At 41.3% G+C, this 18,540-nt stretch overlaps 1 protein-coding gene across 1 annotated transcript; it reads right to left on the bottom strand.

The window, feature by feature from the left end:
* Positions 1 to 1,222: 1,222 nt before the first annotated feature.
* On the bottom strand, positions 1,223 to 18,316 carry hmox1a (heme oxygenase 1a). Its single transcript, XM_062037067.1, has 5 exons — positions 18,260 to 18,316; positions 18,087 to 18,198; positions 16,316 to 16,531; positions 4,992 to 5,264; positions 1,223 to 4,879 (listed from the first exon to the last, which is right to left on the bottom strand). The coding sequence occupies exons 1-5, from the start codon at positions 18,289 to 18,291 to the stop codon at positions 4,727 to 4,729; spliced, it is 786 nt and encodes a 261-aa protein (XP_061893051.1). The 5' UTR covers positions 18,292 to 18,316; the 3' UTR covers positions 1,223 to 4,726.
* Between the last annotated feature and the right edge of the window lie 224 nt (positions 18,317 to 18,540).

The raw sequence follows: 18,540 nt of genomic DNA, 5'->3' as shown, positions 1-18,540 counted from the left end.
TGAAGGCCTGCCCCTATAGCATACAAACAGGAGTTCAGCGTTGTAATGTATGCATCATGTAACGTCGTAGAAATCGAATCGCTTGTTCTTTAGGACGTTTCCTGAAAGTTTCTGGAAAATCCGCCCATAACTTTGAGTCTATTACATACTTATGTGTGCAAAGTGTTATGTCAAAGAATGAAATATATCTTCAGTACATATGTTTTTATTTAATATACAAGCTCAGCACAAACAATATTTTCTGGCACTAGCTACAAGACCTCGTTCTCTTACTTATATATATATATATATATATATATATATATATATATATATATATATATATAAATCCTCAAGTAAGCTCAGTGCAGGAAATATCTTTTTACACGTGAACGCAACAAGCAGTATCGCACTCAAATGAACTTGATATCAAACAGGAAGAGGCACCATCACACTGTGACACAGCACACGTACACGATGGGAATAGTGAACAACCAATCAATGATTGAAGTGACAAACCTGCCATCCAAACAATACCCCGTTTGTTGACAAGAAGACATGACAGACATGGAAGCACGTTCAATCTCTTAATGAAGCAGAGGTGAGGCAATCCGGTGAAAATATTCAAAAGAGCTAGCACTGCTAAAGCTAACAAACACAGCTCCCTTGAAACCCTCGATGACGTCATACGTCACTAGGCAACAGGCCCCGCCTTTTAAAAGGCATTGTCTTGCTGAAATAAGCAGGGGCGTCCATGATAATGTTGCTTGGATGGCAACATATGTTGCTCCAAAACCTGTATGTACCTTTCAGCATTAATGGCGCCTTCACAGATGTGTAAGTTACCCATGTCTTGGGCACTAATACACTCCCATACCATCACAGATGCTGGCTTTTCAACTTTGCGCTTATAACAATCTGGATGGTTCTTTTCCTCTTTGGTCCGGAGGACACGAAGTCCACAGTTTCCAAAAACAATTTTAAATGTGGACTCGTCAGACCACAGAACACTTTTCCACTTTGCATCAGTCCATCTTAGATGAGCTCAGGCCCAGCGAAGCCGGCGGCGTTTCTGGGTGTTGTTGATAAATGGCTTTGGCTTTGCATAGTAGAGTTTTAACTTGCACTTACAGATGTAGCGACCAACTGTAGTTACTGACAGTGGGTTTCTGAAGTGTTCCTGAGCCCATGTGGTGATATCCTTTACACACCGATGGCGCTTTTTGATGCGGTACCGCCCAAGGTCACGGGCATTCAATGTTAAGTGCAGTGATTTCTCCAGATTATTTGAACCTTTTGATATTACAGACCTTAGTAGGTGAAATCCAAACATTTCTAGCAATAGCTCGTTGAGAAATGTTGTTCTTAAACTGTTGAACAATTTGCTCACGCATTTGTTCACAAAGTGGTGACCCTCGCCCCATCCTTGTTTGTGAATGACTGATCATTTCATGGAAGCTGCTTTTATACCCAATCATGGCACCCACCTGTTCCCAATTAGCCTGTTCACCTGTGGGATGTTCCACATACTGTAAGTGTGTGATGAGCATTCCTCACCTTTCTCAGTCTTTTTTGCCACTTGTGCCAGCTTTTTTGAAACATGTTGCAGGCATCAAATTCCAAATTAGATAATATTTGCAAAAAATAACCAAGTTTTCCAGTTTGAACGTTAAATATCTTGTCTTTGCAGTCTAGTCAATTGAATATAAGTTGAAAAGGATTCGCAAATCATTGTATTCTGTTTTTATTTACCATTTACACAACGTGCCAACTTCACTGGTGTTGGGTTTTGTAATTACTTTCCCTGGTAATTAGTTACATTTATTAAAGAGTAATTCCGTTAGTAACTCAATTACTTTTTTGGTAACGTAACGGGTAACTTTTGTAGATTCCTAATGAAGCCTTAGCTTGACGCTTCTCTACTTTCTCCTGCTCCGCTTGCTGCGGCAACAACAAACAAAACTCCAGACGCTCCTCTTCGTTTTGTATCGTTTACTTGTGAACTTAATCATTCAAAAACGGAAAACAATAACAATGTGGGAACAAATGAATGGAAAAATAAAGCGAGTTTGTTACAGTAAGAAAGAGTTAGAAAAAGTAAGAGTAAGGTCAAAAAACTGTGTGGCTCGATTACACCATACCTGACTGCCATTACCCACAATACTTTGTGTCCAAACCATATTACCACACAGATCCTTCCGCCGTATATGCTATTAAACAGTTACGTAATCTTCACTGTATTAAAGCAGTATAAAATAGTACAAACCCCGTTTCCATATGAGTTGGGAAATTGTGTTAGATGTAAATATAAACGGAATACAATTATTTGCAAATCATTTTCAACCCATATTCAGTTGAATATGCTACAAAGACAACATATTTGATGTTCAAACTGATAAACTTTTGTTTTTTTGCAAATAATCATTAACTTTAGAATTTGATGCCAGCAACACGTGACAAAGAAGTTGGGAAAGGTGGCAATAAATACTGATAAAGTTGAGGAATGCTCATCAAACACTTTTTTGGAACATCCCACAGGTGTGCAGGCTAATTGGGAACAGGTGGGTGCCATGATTGGGTATAAAAACAGCTTCCCAAAAAATGCTCTGTCTTTCACAAGAAAGGATGGGGCGAGGTACACCCCTTTGTCCACAACTGCGTGAGCAAATAGTCAAACAGTTTAAGAACAACCTTTCTCAAAGTGCAATTGCAAGAAATTTAGGGATTTCAACATCTACGGTCCAGAATATCATCAAAAGGTTCAGAGAATCTGGAGAAATCACTCCACGTAAGCGGCATGGCTGGAAACCAACATTGAATGACCGTGACCTTCGATCCCTCAGACGGCACTGTATCAAAAACCGACATCAATCTCTAAAGGATATCACCACATGGGCTCAGGAACACTTCAGAAAACCACTGTCACTAAATACAGTTGGTCGCTACATCTGTAATTGCAAGTTAAAGCTCTACTATGCAAAGCGAAAGCCATTTATCAACAACACCCAGAAACGCTGCCGGCTTCTCTGGGCCCGAGATCATCTAAGATGGACTCATGCAAAGTGGAAAAGTGTTCTGTGGTCTGACGAGTCCACATTAAAATGATAAATTTCAAGTTGTTTTTGGAAATATTCGACATTGTGTCATCCGGACCAAAGGGGAAGCGAACCATCCGGACTGTTATCGGCGCAAAGTTCAAAAGCCAGCATCTGTGATGGTATGGGGGTGCATTAGTGCCCAAGGCATGGGTAACTTACACATCTGTGAAGGCACCATTAATGCTGAAAGGTACATACAGGTTTTGGAACAACATATGCTGCCATCTAAGCGCTGTCTTTTTCATGGACGCCCCTGCTTATTTCAGCAAGACAATGCCAAGCCACATTCAGCACGTGTTACAACAGCGTGGCTTTGTAAAAAAAGAGTGCGGGTACTTTCCTGGCCCGCCTGCAGTCCAGACCTGTCTCCCATCGAAAATGTGTGGCGCATTATGAAGCGTAAAATACGACAGCGGAGACCCAGGACTGTTGAACAACTGAAGCTGTACATAAAACAAGAATGGGAAAGAATTCCACTTTCAAAGCTTCAACAATTAGTTTCCTCAGTTCCCAATCGTTTATTGAGTGTTGTTAAAAGAAAAGGCCATGTAACACAGTGGTGAACATGCCCTTTCCCAACTACTTTGGCACGTGTTGCAGCCATGAAATTCTAAGTTAATTATTATTTGAAAAAAATAATAATAAAGTTTATGAGTTTGAACATCAAATATGTTGTCTTTGTAGTGCATTCAACTGAATATGGGTTGTAAAGGATTTGCAAATAATTGTATTCCGTTTATATTTACATCTAACACAATTTCCCCACTCATATGGAAACGAGGTTTGTACATCATCAAATTATTCAGACAAATATAATAATTACAAGTAGAGATGTCCGATAATATCGGCCTGCCAATTATCGGTATCGGTTTTTTTATTATCGGTATCGTTTTTTTTTGTTTTGTTTTTTTTTGTTTTTTTTTAATTAAATCAACATAAAAAACACAAGATACACTTACAATTATTGCACCAACCCAAAAAAAACTCCCTCCCCCATTTACACTCATTCACACAAAAGGGTTGTTTATTTCTGTTATTAATATTCTGGTTCCTACATTATATATCAACATATATCAATACAGTCTGCAAGGGATACAGTCCGTAAGCACACATGATTGTGCGTGCTGCTGGTCCACTAATAGTACTACCCTTTAACAGTTAATTTTACTCATTTTCATTAATTACTAGTTTCTATGTAACTGTTTTTATATTGTTTTACTTTCTTTTGTATTCAAGAAAATGTTTTTAATTTATTTATCTTATTATTTTATTTTTTTTAAAGGACCTTATCTTCACCATACCTGGTTGTCCAAATTAGGCATAATATTGTGTTAATTCCACGACTGTATATATCGGTATCGGTTGATATCGGTATCGGTAATTAAAGAGTTGGACAATATCGGAATATCGGATATCGGCAAAAAGCCATTATCGGACATCCCTAATTACAAATAAAGTGTACCTTATAATTATTCTAAGCATGTAATATATAAGTTTTCGTATAATGCAAATAAAGTAAATTTTGGCTGAATAAACATAAAGCACCTTCCATAAAATGTAAATTAACTTAAATATCATTTAGGCTCCTACAACTATAATTAAGAAATGTTCAGAAAACTGATGATTAGCAAAGTGCGTTACAATAAATACTACCAGGTACCAAGGACCATTCCCACAGTCGCCATTATTATGACACACAGTCCGATGGTGAAGTGCATGCTGGGAAACGACGGGAAGCTGGCCTTGTCGATCTTCAATTGTTCTGTTACGACATCCAAAAGCTTCTGCAAGTCATCAAAAACCTGAAGGAAAGCCACAAAAAAAAACAAATGTCAGCATATTTCCTCAAACGTCCGTTTCCTCTTTTAAAAGTCCAACTGTTCCCACAGCAAACAGGAAACAGGAAATTGTCACCTGAGTGTTGAAGTCGAAGGCGGCGACCGCCTCCTCCAGCACGGCCTCCCTCTCCTCCTGGCTCAGGTCCATGCTGTTCATGCGGCTCCTGTACAGCTGCTTGAAGCGGTTCGGGCTGCTCACGCCGGGGAAGGAGAAAAACGAGAGCCCTTTTTTGCCCGACAGCCCAAGGGATTTCTGGGTAATTTTCCCCAACACCTGTCCTCCTGACAGATCTCCCAGGTACCGAGTGTATGCGTGGGCCACCAGCAGCGTCGGATTCTCTTTACCAACCTGCAAAATCAATTAGTACATCTTACTCTTTGTATTTGTTTCCACCTGTTCCAGTTAGCGTGTGGGTGCTGAATAGCGCCCCCTCTCAGACACGGGCTGTAAATCACTGCCAGGTCATTAGAGCCACGGTCGAGTGTGCTACAAAGAACGACAAAATCACGATTCAATTTCGCGACAATTCCAGTGTATTAAGCGGAGGTACATCGGTGCCGTGACCCGGATTAGGGGGAAATTCTATACTGGTGAGTGTAACGGAGCCTATCTGGTTGACAGCACGTTTGTCTATAAGGCGAACGACCCAGATTTGGGTCCTGGGCAAACCGAAAAAAGCAAGGTGCCGTGACCCGGATTAGAGTCAGGTGTACGGGGGTGAGTGTAACGGAGAACCTCACTCCCTATCTATCAGGTTGACCGCTTGGGATTTTAGCTCGGTGGCGAGCACGTATGTCTCTCAGGTGAACGACCCAGGTTCAAGTCTGAACCAGAAGTGGTGCCGTGACCCGGATTAGAGTGAGGTTTATGGGGGTGAGTGTAATGGAGGCTATCTGGTTGACAACTCGGTAGCGAGCACGTTTGTCTCTCAGGCGAACGACCCAGAGTCAAGTCCCAAGCAAAACAAAAAAAGCAAGGACTGAACCAAGCGGTTCCATTGGTGCCGTGACCCGAATGAGAGTGAGGTGTACAGGGGTGAGTGTAATGGAGAACAGCCATGTGTATGTTGGTTAACCTGACTCCCTAACAAAATTAAGAGCAGTGCTGGCTACCAGGTTGACAGCTCAGGCTTTCAGCTCAGTAGCGAGCACGTTTGTCTCTCAGGCGAACAACCCAGGTTTGATTCCTGGGGAAAACAAAAAAAGCAACAACTGAACAAAGCGGGTGCCGTGACCCGGATGAGAGTGAGGTGTAACGAGAACAGCCATGTGTACGTTGGTTAACCTCACTCCCTAACAAACTTAAGAGCAGTGTTGGCTATCAGGTTGACAGCTCGGGCTTTTAGCTCGGTAGCGAGCACGTATGTCTCTCAGGTGAACGACCCAGGTTCAAGTCTGAACCAGGAGTGGTGCCGTGACCCGGATTAGAGTGAGGTTTATGGGGGTGAGTGTAATGGAGGCTATCTGGTTGACAACTCGGTAGCGAGCACGTTTGTCTCTCAGGCGAACGACCCAGGGTCAAGTCCCAGGCAAAACAAAAAAAGCAAGGACTGAACCAAGCGGTTCCATTGGTGCCGTGACCCGAATGAGAGTGAGGTGTACGGGGGTGAGTGTAATGGAGAACAGCCATGTGGTCGTTGGTTAACCTGACTCCCTAACAAAATTAAGAGCAGTGCTGGCTACCAGGTTGACAGCTCAGGCTTTTAGCTCAGTAGTGAGCACGTTTGTCTCCCAGGCGAACAACCCAGGTTTGATTCCTGGGGAAAACAAAAAAAGCAACAACTGAACAAAGCGGGTGCCGTGACCCGGATGAGAGTGAGGTGTAACGAGAACAGCCATGTGTACGTTGGTTAACCTCACTCCCTAACAAACTTAAGAGCAGTGTTGGCTATCAGGTTGACAGCTCGGGCTTTTAGCTCGGTAGCGAGCACGTATGTCTCTCAGGTGAACGACCCAGGTTCAAGTCTGAACCAGGAGTGGTGCCGTGACCCGGATTAGAGTGAGGTTTATGGGGGGTGAGTGTAATGGAGGCTATCTGGTTGACAACTCGGTAGCGAGCACGTTTGTCTCTCAGGTGAACGACCCAGGGTCAAGTCCCAGGCAAAACAAAAAAAGCAAGGACTGAACCAAGCGTTTCCATTGGTGCCGTGACCCGAATGAGAGTGAGGTGTACAGGGGTGAGTGTAATGGAGAACAGCCATGTGTATGTTGGTTAACCTGACTCCCTAACAAAATTAAGAGCAGTGCTGGCTACCAGGTTGACAGCTCAGGCTTTTAGCTCAGTAGCGAGCACGTTTGTCTCTCAGGCGAACAACCCAGGTTTGATTCCTGGGGAAAACAAAAAAAGCAACAACTGAACAAAGCGGGTGCCGTGACCCGGATGAGAGTGAGGTGTAACGGAGAACAGCCATGTGTACGTTGGTTAACCTCACTCCCTAACAAACTTAAGAGCAGTGTTGGCTGTCAGGTTGACAGCTCGGGCTTTTAGCTCGGTAGCGAGCACGTATGTCTCTCAGGTGAACGACCCAGGTTCAAGTCTGAACCAGGAGTGGTGCCGTGACCCGGATTAGAGTGAGGTTTATGGGGGGTGAGTGTAATGGAGGCTATCTGGTTGACAACTCGGTAGCGAGCACGTTTGTCTCTCAGGCGAACGACCCAGAGTCAAGTCCCAAGCAAAACAAAAAAAGCAAGGACTGAACCAAGCGTTTCCATTGGTGCCGTGACCCGAATGAGAGTGAGGTGTACAGGGGTGAGTGTAATGGAGAACAGCCATGTGTATGTTGGTTAACCTGACTCCCTAACAAAATTAAGAGCAGTGCTGGCTACCAGGTTGACAGCTCAGGCTTTTAGCTCAGTAGCGAGCACGTTTGTCTCTCAGGCGAACAACCCAGGTTTGATTCCTGGGGAAAACAAAAAAAGCAACAACTGAACAAAGCGGGTGCCGTGACCCGGATGAGAGTGAGGTGTAACGAGAACACCCATGTGTACATTGGTTAACCTCACTCCCTAACAAACTTAAGAGCAGTGTTGGCTATCAGGTTGATAGCTCGGGCTTTTAGCTCGGTAGCGAGCACGTATGTCTCTCAGGTGAACGACCCAGGTTCAAGTCTGAACCAGGAGTGGTGCCGTGACCCGGATTAGAGTGAGGTTTATGGGGGTGAGTGTAATGGAGGCTATCTGGTTGACAGCTCGGTAGCGAGCACGTTTGTCTCTCAGGCGAACGACCCAGAGTCAAGTCCCAAGCAAAACAAAAAAAGCAAGGACTGAACCAAGCGTTTCCATTGGTGCCGTGACCCGAATGAGAGTGAGGTGTACAGGGGTGAGTGTAATGGAGAAAAGCCATGTGTATTTTGGTTAACCTGACTCTCTAACAAAATTAAGAGCAGTGCTGGCTACCAGGTTGACAGCTCAGGCTTTTAGCTCAGTAGCGAGCACGTTTGTCTCTCAGGCGAACAACCCAGGTTTGATTCCTGGGGAAAACAAAAAAAGCAACAACTGAACAAAGCGGGTGCCGTGACCCGGATGAGAGTGAGGTGTAACGAGAACAGCCATGTGTACGTTGGTTAACCTCACTCCCTAACAAACTTAAGAGCAGTGTTGGCTATCAGGTTGACAGCTCGGGCTTTTAGCTCGGTAGCGAGCACGTATGTCTCTCAGGTGAACGACCCAGGTTCAAGTCTGAACCAGGAGTGGTGCCGTGACCCGGATTAGAGTGAGGTTTATGGGGGTGAGTGTAATGGAGGCTATCTGGTTGACAACTCGGTAGCGAGCACGTTTGTCTCTCAGGTGAACGACCCAGGGTCAAGTCCCAGGCAAAACAAAAAAAGCAAGGACTGAACCAAGCGGTTCCATTGGTGCCGTGACCCGAATGAGAGTGAGGTGTACGGGGGTGAGTGTAATGGAGAACAGCCATGTGGTCGTTGGTAAACCTGACTCCCTAACAAAATTAAGAGCAGTGCTGGCTACCAGGTTGACAGCTCAGGCTTTTAGCTCAGTAGCGAGCACGTTTGTCTCTCAGGCGAACGACCCAGGTTTGGGTCCTGGGGGAAACAACAAAAGCAACAACTGAACAAAGTGGGTGCCTTGACCCGGATGAGAGTGAGGTGTAACGGAGAACAGCCATGTGTACGTTGGTTAACCTCACTCCCTAACAAACTTAAGAGCAGTGTTGGCTGTCAGGTTGACAGCTCGGGCTTTTAGCTCGGTAGCGAGCACGTATGTCTCTCAGGTGAACGACCCAGGTTCAAGTCTGAACTAGGAGTGGTGCCGTGACCCGGATTAGTGTGAGGTTTATGGGGGTGAGTGTAATGGAGGCTATCTTGTTGACCGCTCGGTAGCGAGCACGTTTGGCTGTCAGGTTGACAGCTCTGGCTTTTAGCTCGGTAGCGAGCATGTATGTCTCTCAGGTGAACGACCCAGGTTCAAGTCCCTGGCAGGACTGAACCAAGTGGGTTAGAACCCGGATTAGAGTGAAGTTTAAGGGGGTGACTGTAATGGAGGCTATCTGGTTGACAGCTCTGGCTTTTAACTCGGTAGCTAGCACGTTTGTCTTTCAGGCGAACGACCCAGGTTTGGGTCCTGGGGAAAACAAAAAAAGCAAGGACTGAACCATGCGGGTTATATTAAGAGCAGTGTTGGCTATCAGGTTGACATCTTGGGCTTTTAGCTCAGCGAATGACCCAGGTTCAAGTCCCGGGCAGGCCTGAACCAAGCGGGTTACATTGGTGCCGTGATCCGGGTTAGAATGAAGTTCTATGCGGGTGAGTGTAACGGAGGCAGTCTAGTTGACAGCTCAGGCTTTTAGCTCGGTAGCTAGTATGTTTGTCTCTCAGGCGAACGACCCAGGTTTGGGTCCTGGGCAAAACAAAAAAAGCAAGCATTGGTGCCGTGACCCGGATGAGAGTGAGGTGTACGGGGGTGAGTGTAATGGAGAACATGTACGTTGGTTAACCTCACTCCCTAACAATCTTAAGAGCAGTGTTGGCTATCAGGTTGACAGCTCAGGCTTTTAGCTCGGTAGCGAGCACGTATCTCTCTCAGGTGAACGACCCAGGTTCAAGTCCCGGGCAGGACTGAACCAAGTAGGTTTGACACTCCATTACAAACCCTCTGCAGAAAATGCAATGAATAACATCTACTCTGTGACACTGTAAGTTGTAAACCACTTCCCTCTGAGAACATCCTGTTTGGTGCTTTTTGGAAATTGTAAAAAAAAATAAGCTGTTATGTATTTTTTCAGTTATGCTGCTTATTGGAAAACAGCAAGTAAGTCCCGATACCAATATATTTCGATACTTTTCAATACTTTTCTAAATAAAGGGGACCACAAAAAATGTCATTTGTGGCTTTATTTTAACATAAATTTTAGGGTACATTAAACATATGTTTCTTATTGCAATTTTTTCCTTAAATAAAATAGTGAACATACTAGACAACTTGTCTTTTAAAGTAAACAAACAAAGGCTCCTAATTAGTCTGCTGACATATGCAGTAACTTATTGTGTCATTTATCATTCTATTATTTTGTCAACATTATGAAGGACAAACTGTAAAAATGGGTATTAATCTACTTGTGTTGATTAGTGTTCTATCTACACTTCTGTTAAAATGTAATAATCACTTACTCTTTTGTTGTTTGATCCTTTACATTAGTTTTGGATGATACCACAAATTTAGGTATCGCTCCGATACCAAGTAGTTACATTGGTCATATTCAAAGTCCTCACCTATTTCCTGAGTTTATAAACATAATATGAATTTTTAAATAAAAAAAATATTGATCAAATCATAGTAGTATCAACTAGATACGCTCTTGCACTTGGTATCATTACAGTGGATGTCAGGTGTAGATCCACCCTTGGCGTTTGTTTACATTCAGGCGCGCTAGCTTTTGTTAGCAGTGACGCCGGTGAGCTGTTGTATCCTCCTACGGTGTGTAGTGAAGCATGTTTAGCTATTCCTCGCCCTCCAGTGATAATAATACTTGTAAGAAATGTACTTTATTTGTCGCCATGGAGACAAGGATTAGTGATTTAGAAGTAGCTAAAACTCTGCCAACTGCGGATGGATGTTAGCTGCTAGCAAGCTAGCCATGTCTTAAAGCATTCTGATTCATTAGTACCGCAATACTATACTAGTACCGGTATACCCTAAACAAAACAATTGGAGTTACAGTGATACCTCAACTTAAGAATGTCTTTAGATAAGAGCTGTCGCTTGGCTAGTTGTTGTGCTTGAAGTTGCAAGCAAACATTTGAGATACAAACATCCTCACCATGAGTTACCACAGCGAACCCGCCCAAAACATCGATTATTTTATAGCCAGAGAGTATCAAAGTGATACTGGAAAGCACTTTTGGTATTGTTACAGGATTATTGGAAGGAAGAAAGTGAGTGTGAAAGACAAGGTAAAATAAATTAATATTCATTTAAATTAAATAAATAAATCATTAAAAACATACCCGAGTGTGTCGTTGACTTGACAAAGCAATTGGAGCGTGTCACTGCTAGTCGGCGCCGTACTGAGGCAGGTGGATTTTAACGCCAGTCAAGGATGTTACAAACCCCGTTTCCATATGAGTTGGGAAATTGTGTTAGATGTAAATATAAACGGAATACAATGATTTGCAAATCATTTTCAACCCATATTCAGTTGAATATGCTACAAAGACAACATATTTGATGTTCAAACTGATAATCATTAACTTTAGAATTTGATGCCAGCAACACGTGACAAAGAAGTTGGGAAAGGTGGCAATAAATACTGATAAAGTTGAGGAATGCTCATCAAACACTTATTTGGAACATCCCACAGGTGAACAGGCAAATTGGGAACAGGTGGGTGCCATGATTGGGTATAAAAGTAGATTCCATGAAATGCTCAGTCATTCACAAACAAGGATGGGGCGAGGGTCACCACTTTGTCAACAAATGCGTGAGCAAATTGTTGAACAGTTTAAGAAAAACCTTTTTCAACCAGCTATTGCAAGGAATTTAGGGATTTCACCATCTACGGCCCGTAATATCATCAAAGGGTTCAGAGAATCTGGAGAAATCACTGCACGTAAGCAGCTAAGCCTGTGACCTTCGATCCCTCAGGCTGTACTGCATCAACAAGCGACATCAGTGTGTAAAGGATATCACCACATGGGCTCAGGAACACTTCAGAAAACCACTGTCAGTAACTACAGTTGGTCGCTACATCTGTAAGTGCAAGTTAAAACTCTCCTATGCAAGGCAAAAACCGTTCATCAACAACACCCAGAAACGCCGTCGGCTTCGCTGGGCCTGAGCTCATCTAAGATGGACTGATACAAAGTGGAAAAGTGTTCTGTGGTCTGACGAGTCCACATTTCAAATTGTTTTTGGAAACTGTGGACGTCGTGTCCTCCGGACCAAAGAGGAAAAGAACCATCCGGATTGTTATAGGCGCAAAGTTGAAAAGCCAGCATCTGTGATGGTATGGGGGTGTGTTAGTGCCCAAGACATGGGTAACTTACACATCTGTGAAGGCACCATTAGTGCTGAAAGGTACATACAGGTTTTGGAGCAACATATGTTGCCATCCAAGCAACGTTACCACGGACGCCCCTGCTTATTTCAGCAAGACAATGCCAAGCCACGTGTTACATCTACCATTCAAGCAAGAATGGGAAAGAATTCCACCTGAGAAGCTTCAAAAATGTGTCTCCTCAGTTCCCAAACGTTTACTGAGTGTTGTTAAAAGGAAAGGCCGTGTAACACAGTGGTGAACATGCCCTTTCCCAACTACTTTGGCACGTGTTGCAGCCATGAAATTCTAAGTTAATTATTATTTGCAAAAAAAAAATAAAGTTTATGAGTTTGAACATCAAATATCTTGTCTTTGTAGTGCACTCAATTGAATATGGGTTGAAAAGGATTTGCAAATCATTGTATTCCGTTTATATTTACATGAAACACAATTTCCCAACTCATATGGAAACAGGGTTTGTAGAATAATGTCTTAACGGCGGACATTCACCCATGAAAATATGGAGAAGCCGCCGATGGTGTGTTTGGCGGAGATGTGTTACGTCATAAAACGACAGGAGTTGGCAGTGTTTTTTAACCACAAATGGGTTGCGAGCACCCCGTAGAGGGCCGCCAAAAAATATATGTTTCTCAGCTGTGGTCCGTATGGGCGGTACTCAGTTGTAATAGACTTTTCCACTACTTGTGGCAGTAATGACAATATCAAACAAACAGAAGTCTGGAGCTAAAGTCATAGAGAAGTTTCTTAAGCGCAAAAATTATGACTAAAATGGTGAAACTATATTCATTTTTCCCCTTTATTTATGAAAACATATGTATTATTATTATCCTTTATTCATTTTGTTAGAATGTATGCATTTTGGCATTTTGTAATTTTATGTAAATGTATTTTTCATCGGTTATTCATGAGTCCCTTTTTTTGCAGTATATTTGATTAGTATTTATTGTTCTAATCAGCCTGACCTAAGTCTTGATGATAGACTTTGTGATTAGCATGTTTTCATATCATTTGACAAGATTTATCCTGTTAAACTGTAAGTAGGTTAGATATAATTATTGAACATGATTAAAATCAAGTGTAAGATTAATTATTCAGTGTCAATATTTGAATGGGCCACAAACCGTCTGTAGTGGTAAAGTTGGGCCCCAAGGTCAAAAAGAGAGCCCCTGTTCTTTTGTATTGTTTTATAACAGGGGTGTCCAAACATTTTCCAATTAGGGCCACATAATGAAAAATGAAAGCATTCGGGAGTCATTTTGATATTTTAAATTTTTAAAACCAATAAAATATATATTGTACCCATGAGGACTCTCCTCAATTTTGGTTATTGTTAAAGGTCTCAGGGAGCCTAAAGGGTCTCATTCATTAGTGTTAAAAAAAAGTTTTATATTCTTTTTTTTTTTTACTTTTCTACGCCAGAATATCTATAGATCAACTTCAGGTATATCTGCTGACATACTATAAAGTAAAAACATTATTATCTTTTATGCCATTTTTTGTAAAAAAACAACAACAAAAAAACATGTTTTTTTTTTATCTTTTATGCCCTTTTTGTCCAAGAAAACCTTGTTTTATTTATATATATATATTACACACAAAAAATGCAATATTTTCCCCAAAAAATATTTCAAAGTGGAATATTTCATGTGAAATAATCAGAGCTTTTAATAGGCCAATAATTCATACCAGAATTTATTTATTTAAATATTATTTTCTGACGGCTTTTAAGTAAACAAAACTGCCTGCATGGCAGCTCTATATTATTAGAGTCAAATCTGCAACATTTTCTCATGACACCTGTTTGCTCTTTTATTTCATTTTTATGTTTTTTAGTAGCATTTTAGAAGGGCCCCACTCATAAAAGTGTTAAAAAAAGATAATACATCAATATGTACAGTCGTGGTCAAAAGTTTACATACACTTGTGAAGGACATAATGTCATGGCTGTCTTGAGTTTCCAATAATTTCTACAACTCTTATTTTTTTGTGATAGTGATTGGAGCACATACTTGTTGGTCACAAAAAACATTCATGAAGTTTGGTTCTTTCATGAATTTATTATGGGTCTACTTAAAATGTGAGCAAATCGGCTGGGTCAAAAGTATACATACAGCAATGTTAATATTTGTTTACCGTACATGTCCCTTGGCAAGTTTCACTGCAATAAGGCGCTTTTGGTAGCCATCCACAAGCTTCTGGTTGAATTTTTGACCACTCCTCTTGACAAAATTGGTGCAGTTCAGCTAAATATGTTGGTTTTCTGACATGGACTTGTTTCTTCAGCATTGTCCACACGTTTAAGTCAGGACTTTGGGAAGGCCATTCTAAAACCTTAATTGTAGCCTGATTTAGCCATTCCTTTACCACTTTTGACGTGTGTTTGGGGTCATTGTCCTGTTGGAACACCCAATTGCACCCAAGACCCAACCTCAGAGCTGATGATTTTGTGTTGTGCTGAAGAATTTGGAGGTAATCCTCCTTTTTCATTGTCCCATTTACTCGTTGTAAAGCACCAGTTCTATTGGCAGCAAAACAGGCCCAGAGCATAATACTACCACCACCATGCTTGACGGTAAGGGTTGGTGTTCCTGGCATTAAATACCAAGCAGATTGCTGGGAAATTGTGGCCAAACAGTGACCCAGCAGATTTAGTCACATTTTTAGTAGACCCATAATAAATTCATAAAAGAACCAAACTTCATGAATGTTTTTTGTGACCAACAAGTATGTGCTCCAGTCACTCTATCACAAAAAAATAAGAGTTGTAGAAATGATTGGAAACTCAAGACAGCCATGACATTATGTTCTTTACAAGTGTATGTAAACTTTTGACCACGACTGTATTATTTTTACTTTAAACACTTAAATCCGTAGATCAACTTCAGATCTATATCTGTCATTTATAAGTTTTCATAATTCTTTGTTTTCTTGTGTTTTATGCCCTTTATCTCAAAGAAAACATTTGTTTTATTTATTTGGCAAACACACCAATAATGCTATATTTTCCCCAAAAAATATTTCAAAGTGGAATATTTAATGTGAAGTAATCAGAGCCTTTAATAGGCCAATAATTCATACCAAAATTAATTTAATTTAAATATTGTTATTTTTTACAGTTTATTTAATTAGAGTCAAATCTGCAACATTTTCTCATTACACCTGTTTGCTGTTTTATTTCTTTTTTTATGTTTTTTTAGTAGCATTTTAAAAAGGCCCTATCATAAAAGTGTCAAAAATGAGAGAATATGTCAATATATATTATTTTTACTATCAACACTTAAATCTTAAATCAACTTCAGATCTAACTGTCATTTATAAGTTTTCATAATTCTTTGTTTTCTTATGTTTTATGCCCTTTTTGTTAAAGAAAACCTTGTTGTATTTATTTGGCAAACACACAAAAAATGAAATATTTCTCCCCCAAAAATATTTCAAAGTAAAATATTTCATGTGAAGTAATCAGAGCCTTTAATAGGCCAATAATTTATACCAAAATGCATTTAATTTAAGTATTATTTTTTTACAGTTTACTTTAATTTATTATAGTCAAATCTGCAACATTTTCTCATCATACCTGTTTGCTCTTTTATTTCTTTTTGTATGTTTTTTTTTTGTAGCAGCATTTTTAAAATGAGCCGCGGGCCGCAAATGGCCCCCGGGCTGCACTTTGGACACCCCTGTCTTATACAACTATTATTATCTCAAAGTGTGATTTTCTTTCTAAAAGGCATGTGTACAAGTCAAAATTGCACATTCTAAATGGATTGAAATTGAAGTGAAGTTGATTTGAGATACAAGTGTTTTGAGTTGAGAGCCTGGTCACAGAACCAATGACGCTGACGAGTTGAGCTACTACAGTTTGTTTGTGGTGACATCATTGCACTGACCTGCCGCAGCCTCTGAGTGTAGACGTGCGTGGCCGCAGGAACGACCACCTTCCCTCGCCAGTCGGGGCCAAAAAAGTGCTCCATGTCGCTCTCCAGACTCTCCAGGCGGTCCAGCTCCTGAGGGAAGTATATCGGTGCGATCGCCGGGTGGGCGCAATTCTTATCCATCTCCTCTTCCAGCACCTTGTAGATCTCGTAGAGGGAGCACAGCAGGAGCTGACAAGGGCAGGAAGTGCATTAATGACTAGTCCAGGGGTTCCTATTAGGTCGATGGCGAGCTACCGGTCGATGGTGGATGGTGTGTCAGTCCATCGCCAGCCAGGCATTAAAAAAATAGACCTAAAAATGAGCGATCATCAATCTTCACTAAGACGTCACTTTCGTCACTTGATTGACATTCACGGCACCCGAAGGTCTTGTGAGATGACTCTGGCTGCTGCCAGATCATTATTAAGAAAAAACGACCGACAAGAAGGCAAGAAACACTTTTTATTTCAACAGACTCTCGCGCCGTACCTGCCATCAAAACTCTAAGGACCGACCGCACAGTTCCTGTCTTCACAATAAAAGCGCTGCTCCATCCTGCCTGCACTAACAAAATAAAAGTCTCAGAAAGCTAGCGCACACAAGCTAGCAAGCTACGGAGTTTGCCGCCAATGTATTTCTTGTAAAGTGTATAAAAAGGAGTATGGAAGCTGGACAAATAAGATGGCAAAAAGCAACCACTTTCATGTGGTATTGGACAGAAAGGAGGACTTTTTTTCTCCTCCATTTGAAAATGTGGACGTTCTCATCACTACTGTCTGATTCCAATCAATGCAAGTCATCAGAATCAGGTAATACACCAACTTATATTCTTGTCTTCATGAAAGAAAGGAATCTATATGTGTTAAACATGCTCGTATTATCATTGAACACATTTAACTTGTTAACAAAAACATCTATATTGCCAAAAGTTAAGACACACCTTCTCATTCAATGGGTTTTCTTTATTTTTATGACTGTTTACATTGTAGATTGTCACTGAAGGCATCAAAACTATGAATGAACACATGTGGAGTTATGTACTTAATAAAAAAAGGTGAAATATCTGAAAACATGTTTTATATTCTAGTTTCTTCAAAATAGCCACCCTTTGCTCTGATTACTTTTTCACACAGTTTTGGCATTCTGTCGATGAGCTTCAAGCACACCTGTAACGTGAAAACCATTTCAGGTGACTACCTCTTGAAGCTCATTGAGAGAATGCCAAGAGTGTGCAAAATCATATAAAACATGTTTTCAGTTATTTCACCTTTTTTTGATAAGTACATAACTCCACGTGTGTTCATTCATAGTTTTGATGCCTTCAGTGACAATCTACAATGTAAATAGTCACGAAAATAAAGAAAACGCATTGGAATGAGAAGGTGTGTCCAAACTTTTGGCCTGTACTGTATATCCTGTATTGTAAAATCCCCTGAAGAGCAGGGAAACCTGTGAAACAGGCTTGTAGGGATGAAATAGCCCCTGTGTTTTTTCCTGACCTAACGTATATTCCATATATATATATATATATATATATATATATATATATATATATATATATATATATATATATATATATATATATATTCACACACATATTATGATGAGGTAGATCCCCTCGACTTGGTCAATTGAAAAGTAGCTCGCCTGCATAAAAAGTGTGGGCACCCCTGACATAGTGGATGATAGGCTGTCTCCTGTTTGATGCTTCATGAAAGCGGAGGCGTTAGTGTGCAGGACCAACCTTGTACTGAGGAAGGGTGATCTTCCCTTTCTGGTAACTCAGCATCAGCTCTGTGTTTTCAGCTCGGACATGGTTGTCCTTGGTGGCGGCTTTAATCTCCTCTGATAGGTCGCTGTTGGTGACACAATATTACACACCAAGATGTTAAAAGCCACACCTGTGCTTGGACATACCTGGCCGCCTCATATTTTCTTGTATTCTTCATGGTTCTGATGTTTCTTCTGACACTTGTCGCTCCCTCTGGCCTGGCTGATGCAGCCGGCCCCCATTTATAGGCAGGCACGCTTTTGCTGACACAGATGGGAAGTGTTGCTTCACATGACCCAGCTTCCTTGCACTGGGACATGACAAGGCAGATGAGTCTGCTGACGGTGGGGAGAACCAGGGAAACGTGACCCAGCAGAAATGCAACTTTCAGTTAGAACTTTTATTCAAGTAACTATTTTTCAGGCCA

Source organism: Entelurus aequoreus, linkage group LG25 (genome assembly GCF_033978785.1).
Source record: "Entelurus aequoreus isolate RoL-2023_Sb linkage group LG25, RoL_Eaeq_v1.1, whole genome shotgun sequence".
Classification (NCBI taxonomy): domain Eukaryota; kingdom Metazoa; phylum Chordata; class Actinopteri; order Syngnathiformes; family Syngnathidae; genus Entelurus; species Entelurus aequoreus.
This window is presented reverse-complemented; position numbering and strand designations above follow the sequence as displayed.

What these genes read in the sequence shown, in the direction of transcription:
- hmox1a (XM_062037067.1), bottom strand. Translation starts at nt 18,291, where the DNA reads ATGAAGAATACAAGAAAATATGAGGCGGCCAG. An exon ending in AGAAAATATGAGGCGGCCAG is followed by an intron (nt 18,199 to 18,259) that starts GTATGTCCAAGC and finishes TGTCACCAACAG; the next exon opens with CGACCTATCAGAGGAGATTA. An exon ending in TCACCCTTCCTCAGTACAAG is followed by an intron (nt 16,532 to 18,086) that starts GTTGGTCCTGCA and finishes TGCCCTTGTCAG; the next exon opens with CTCCTGCTGTGCTCCCTCTA.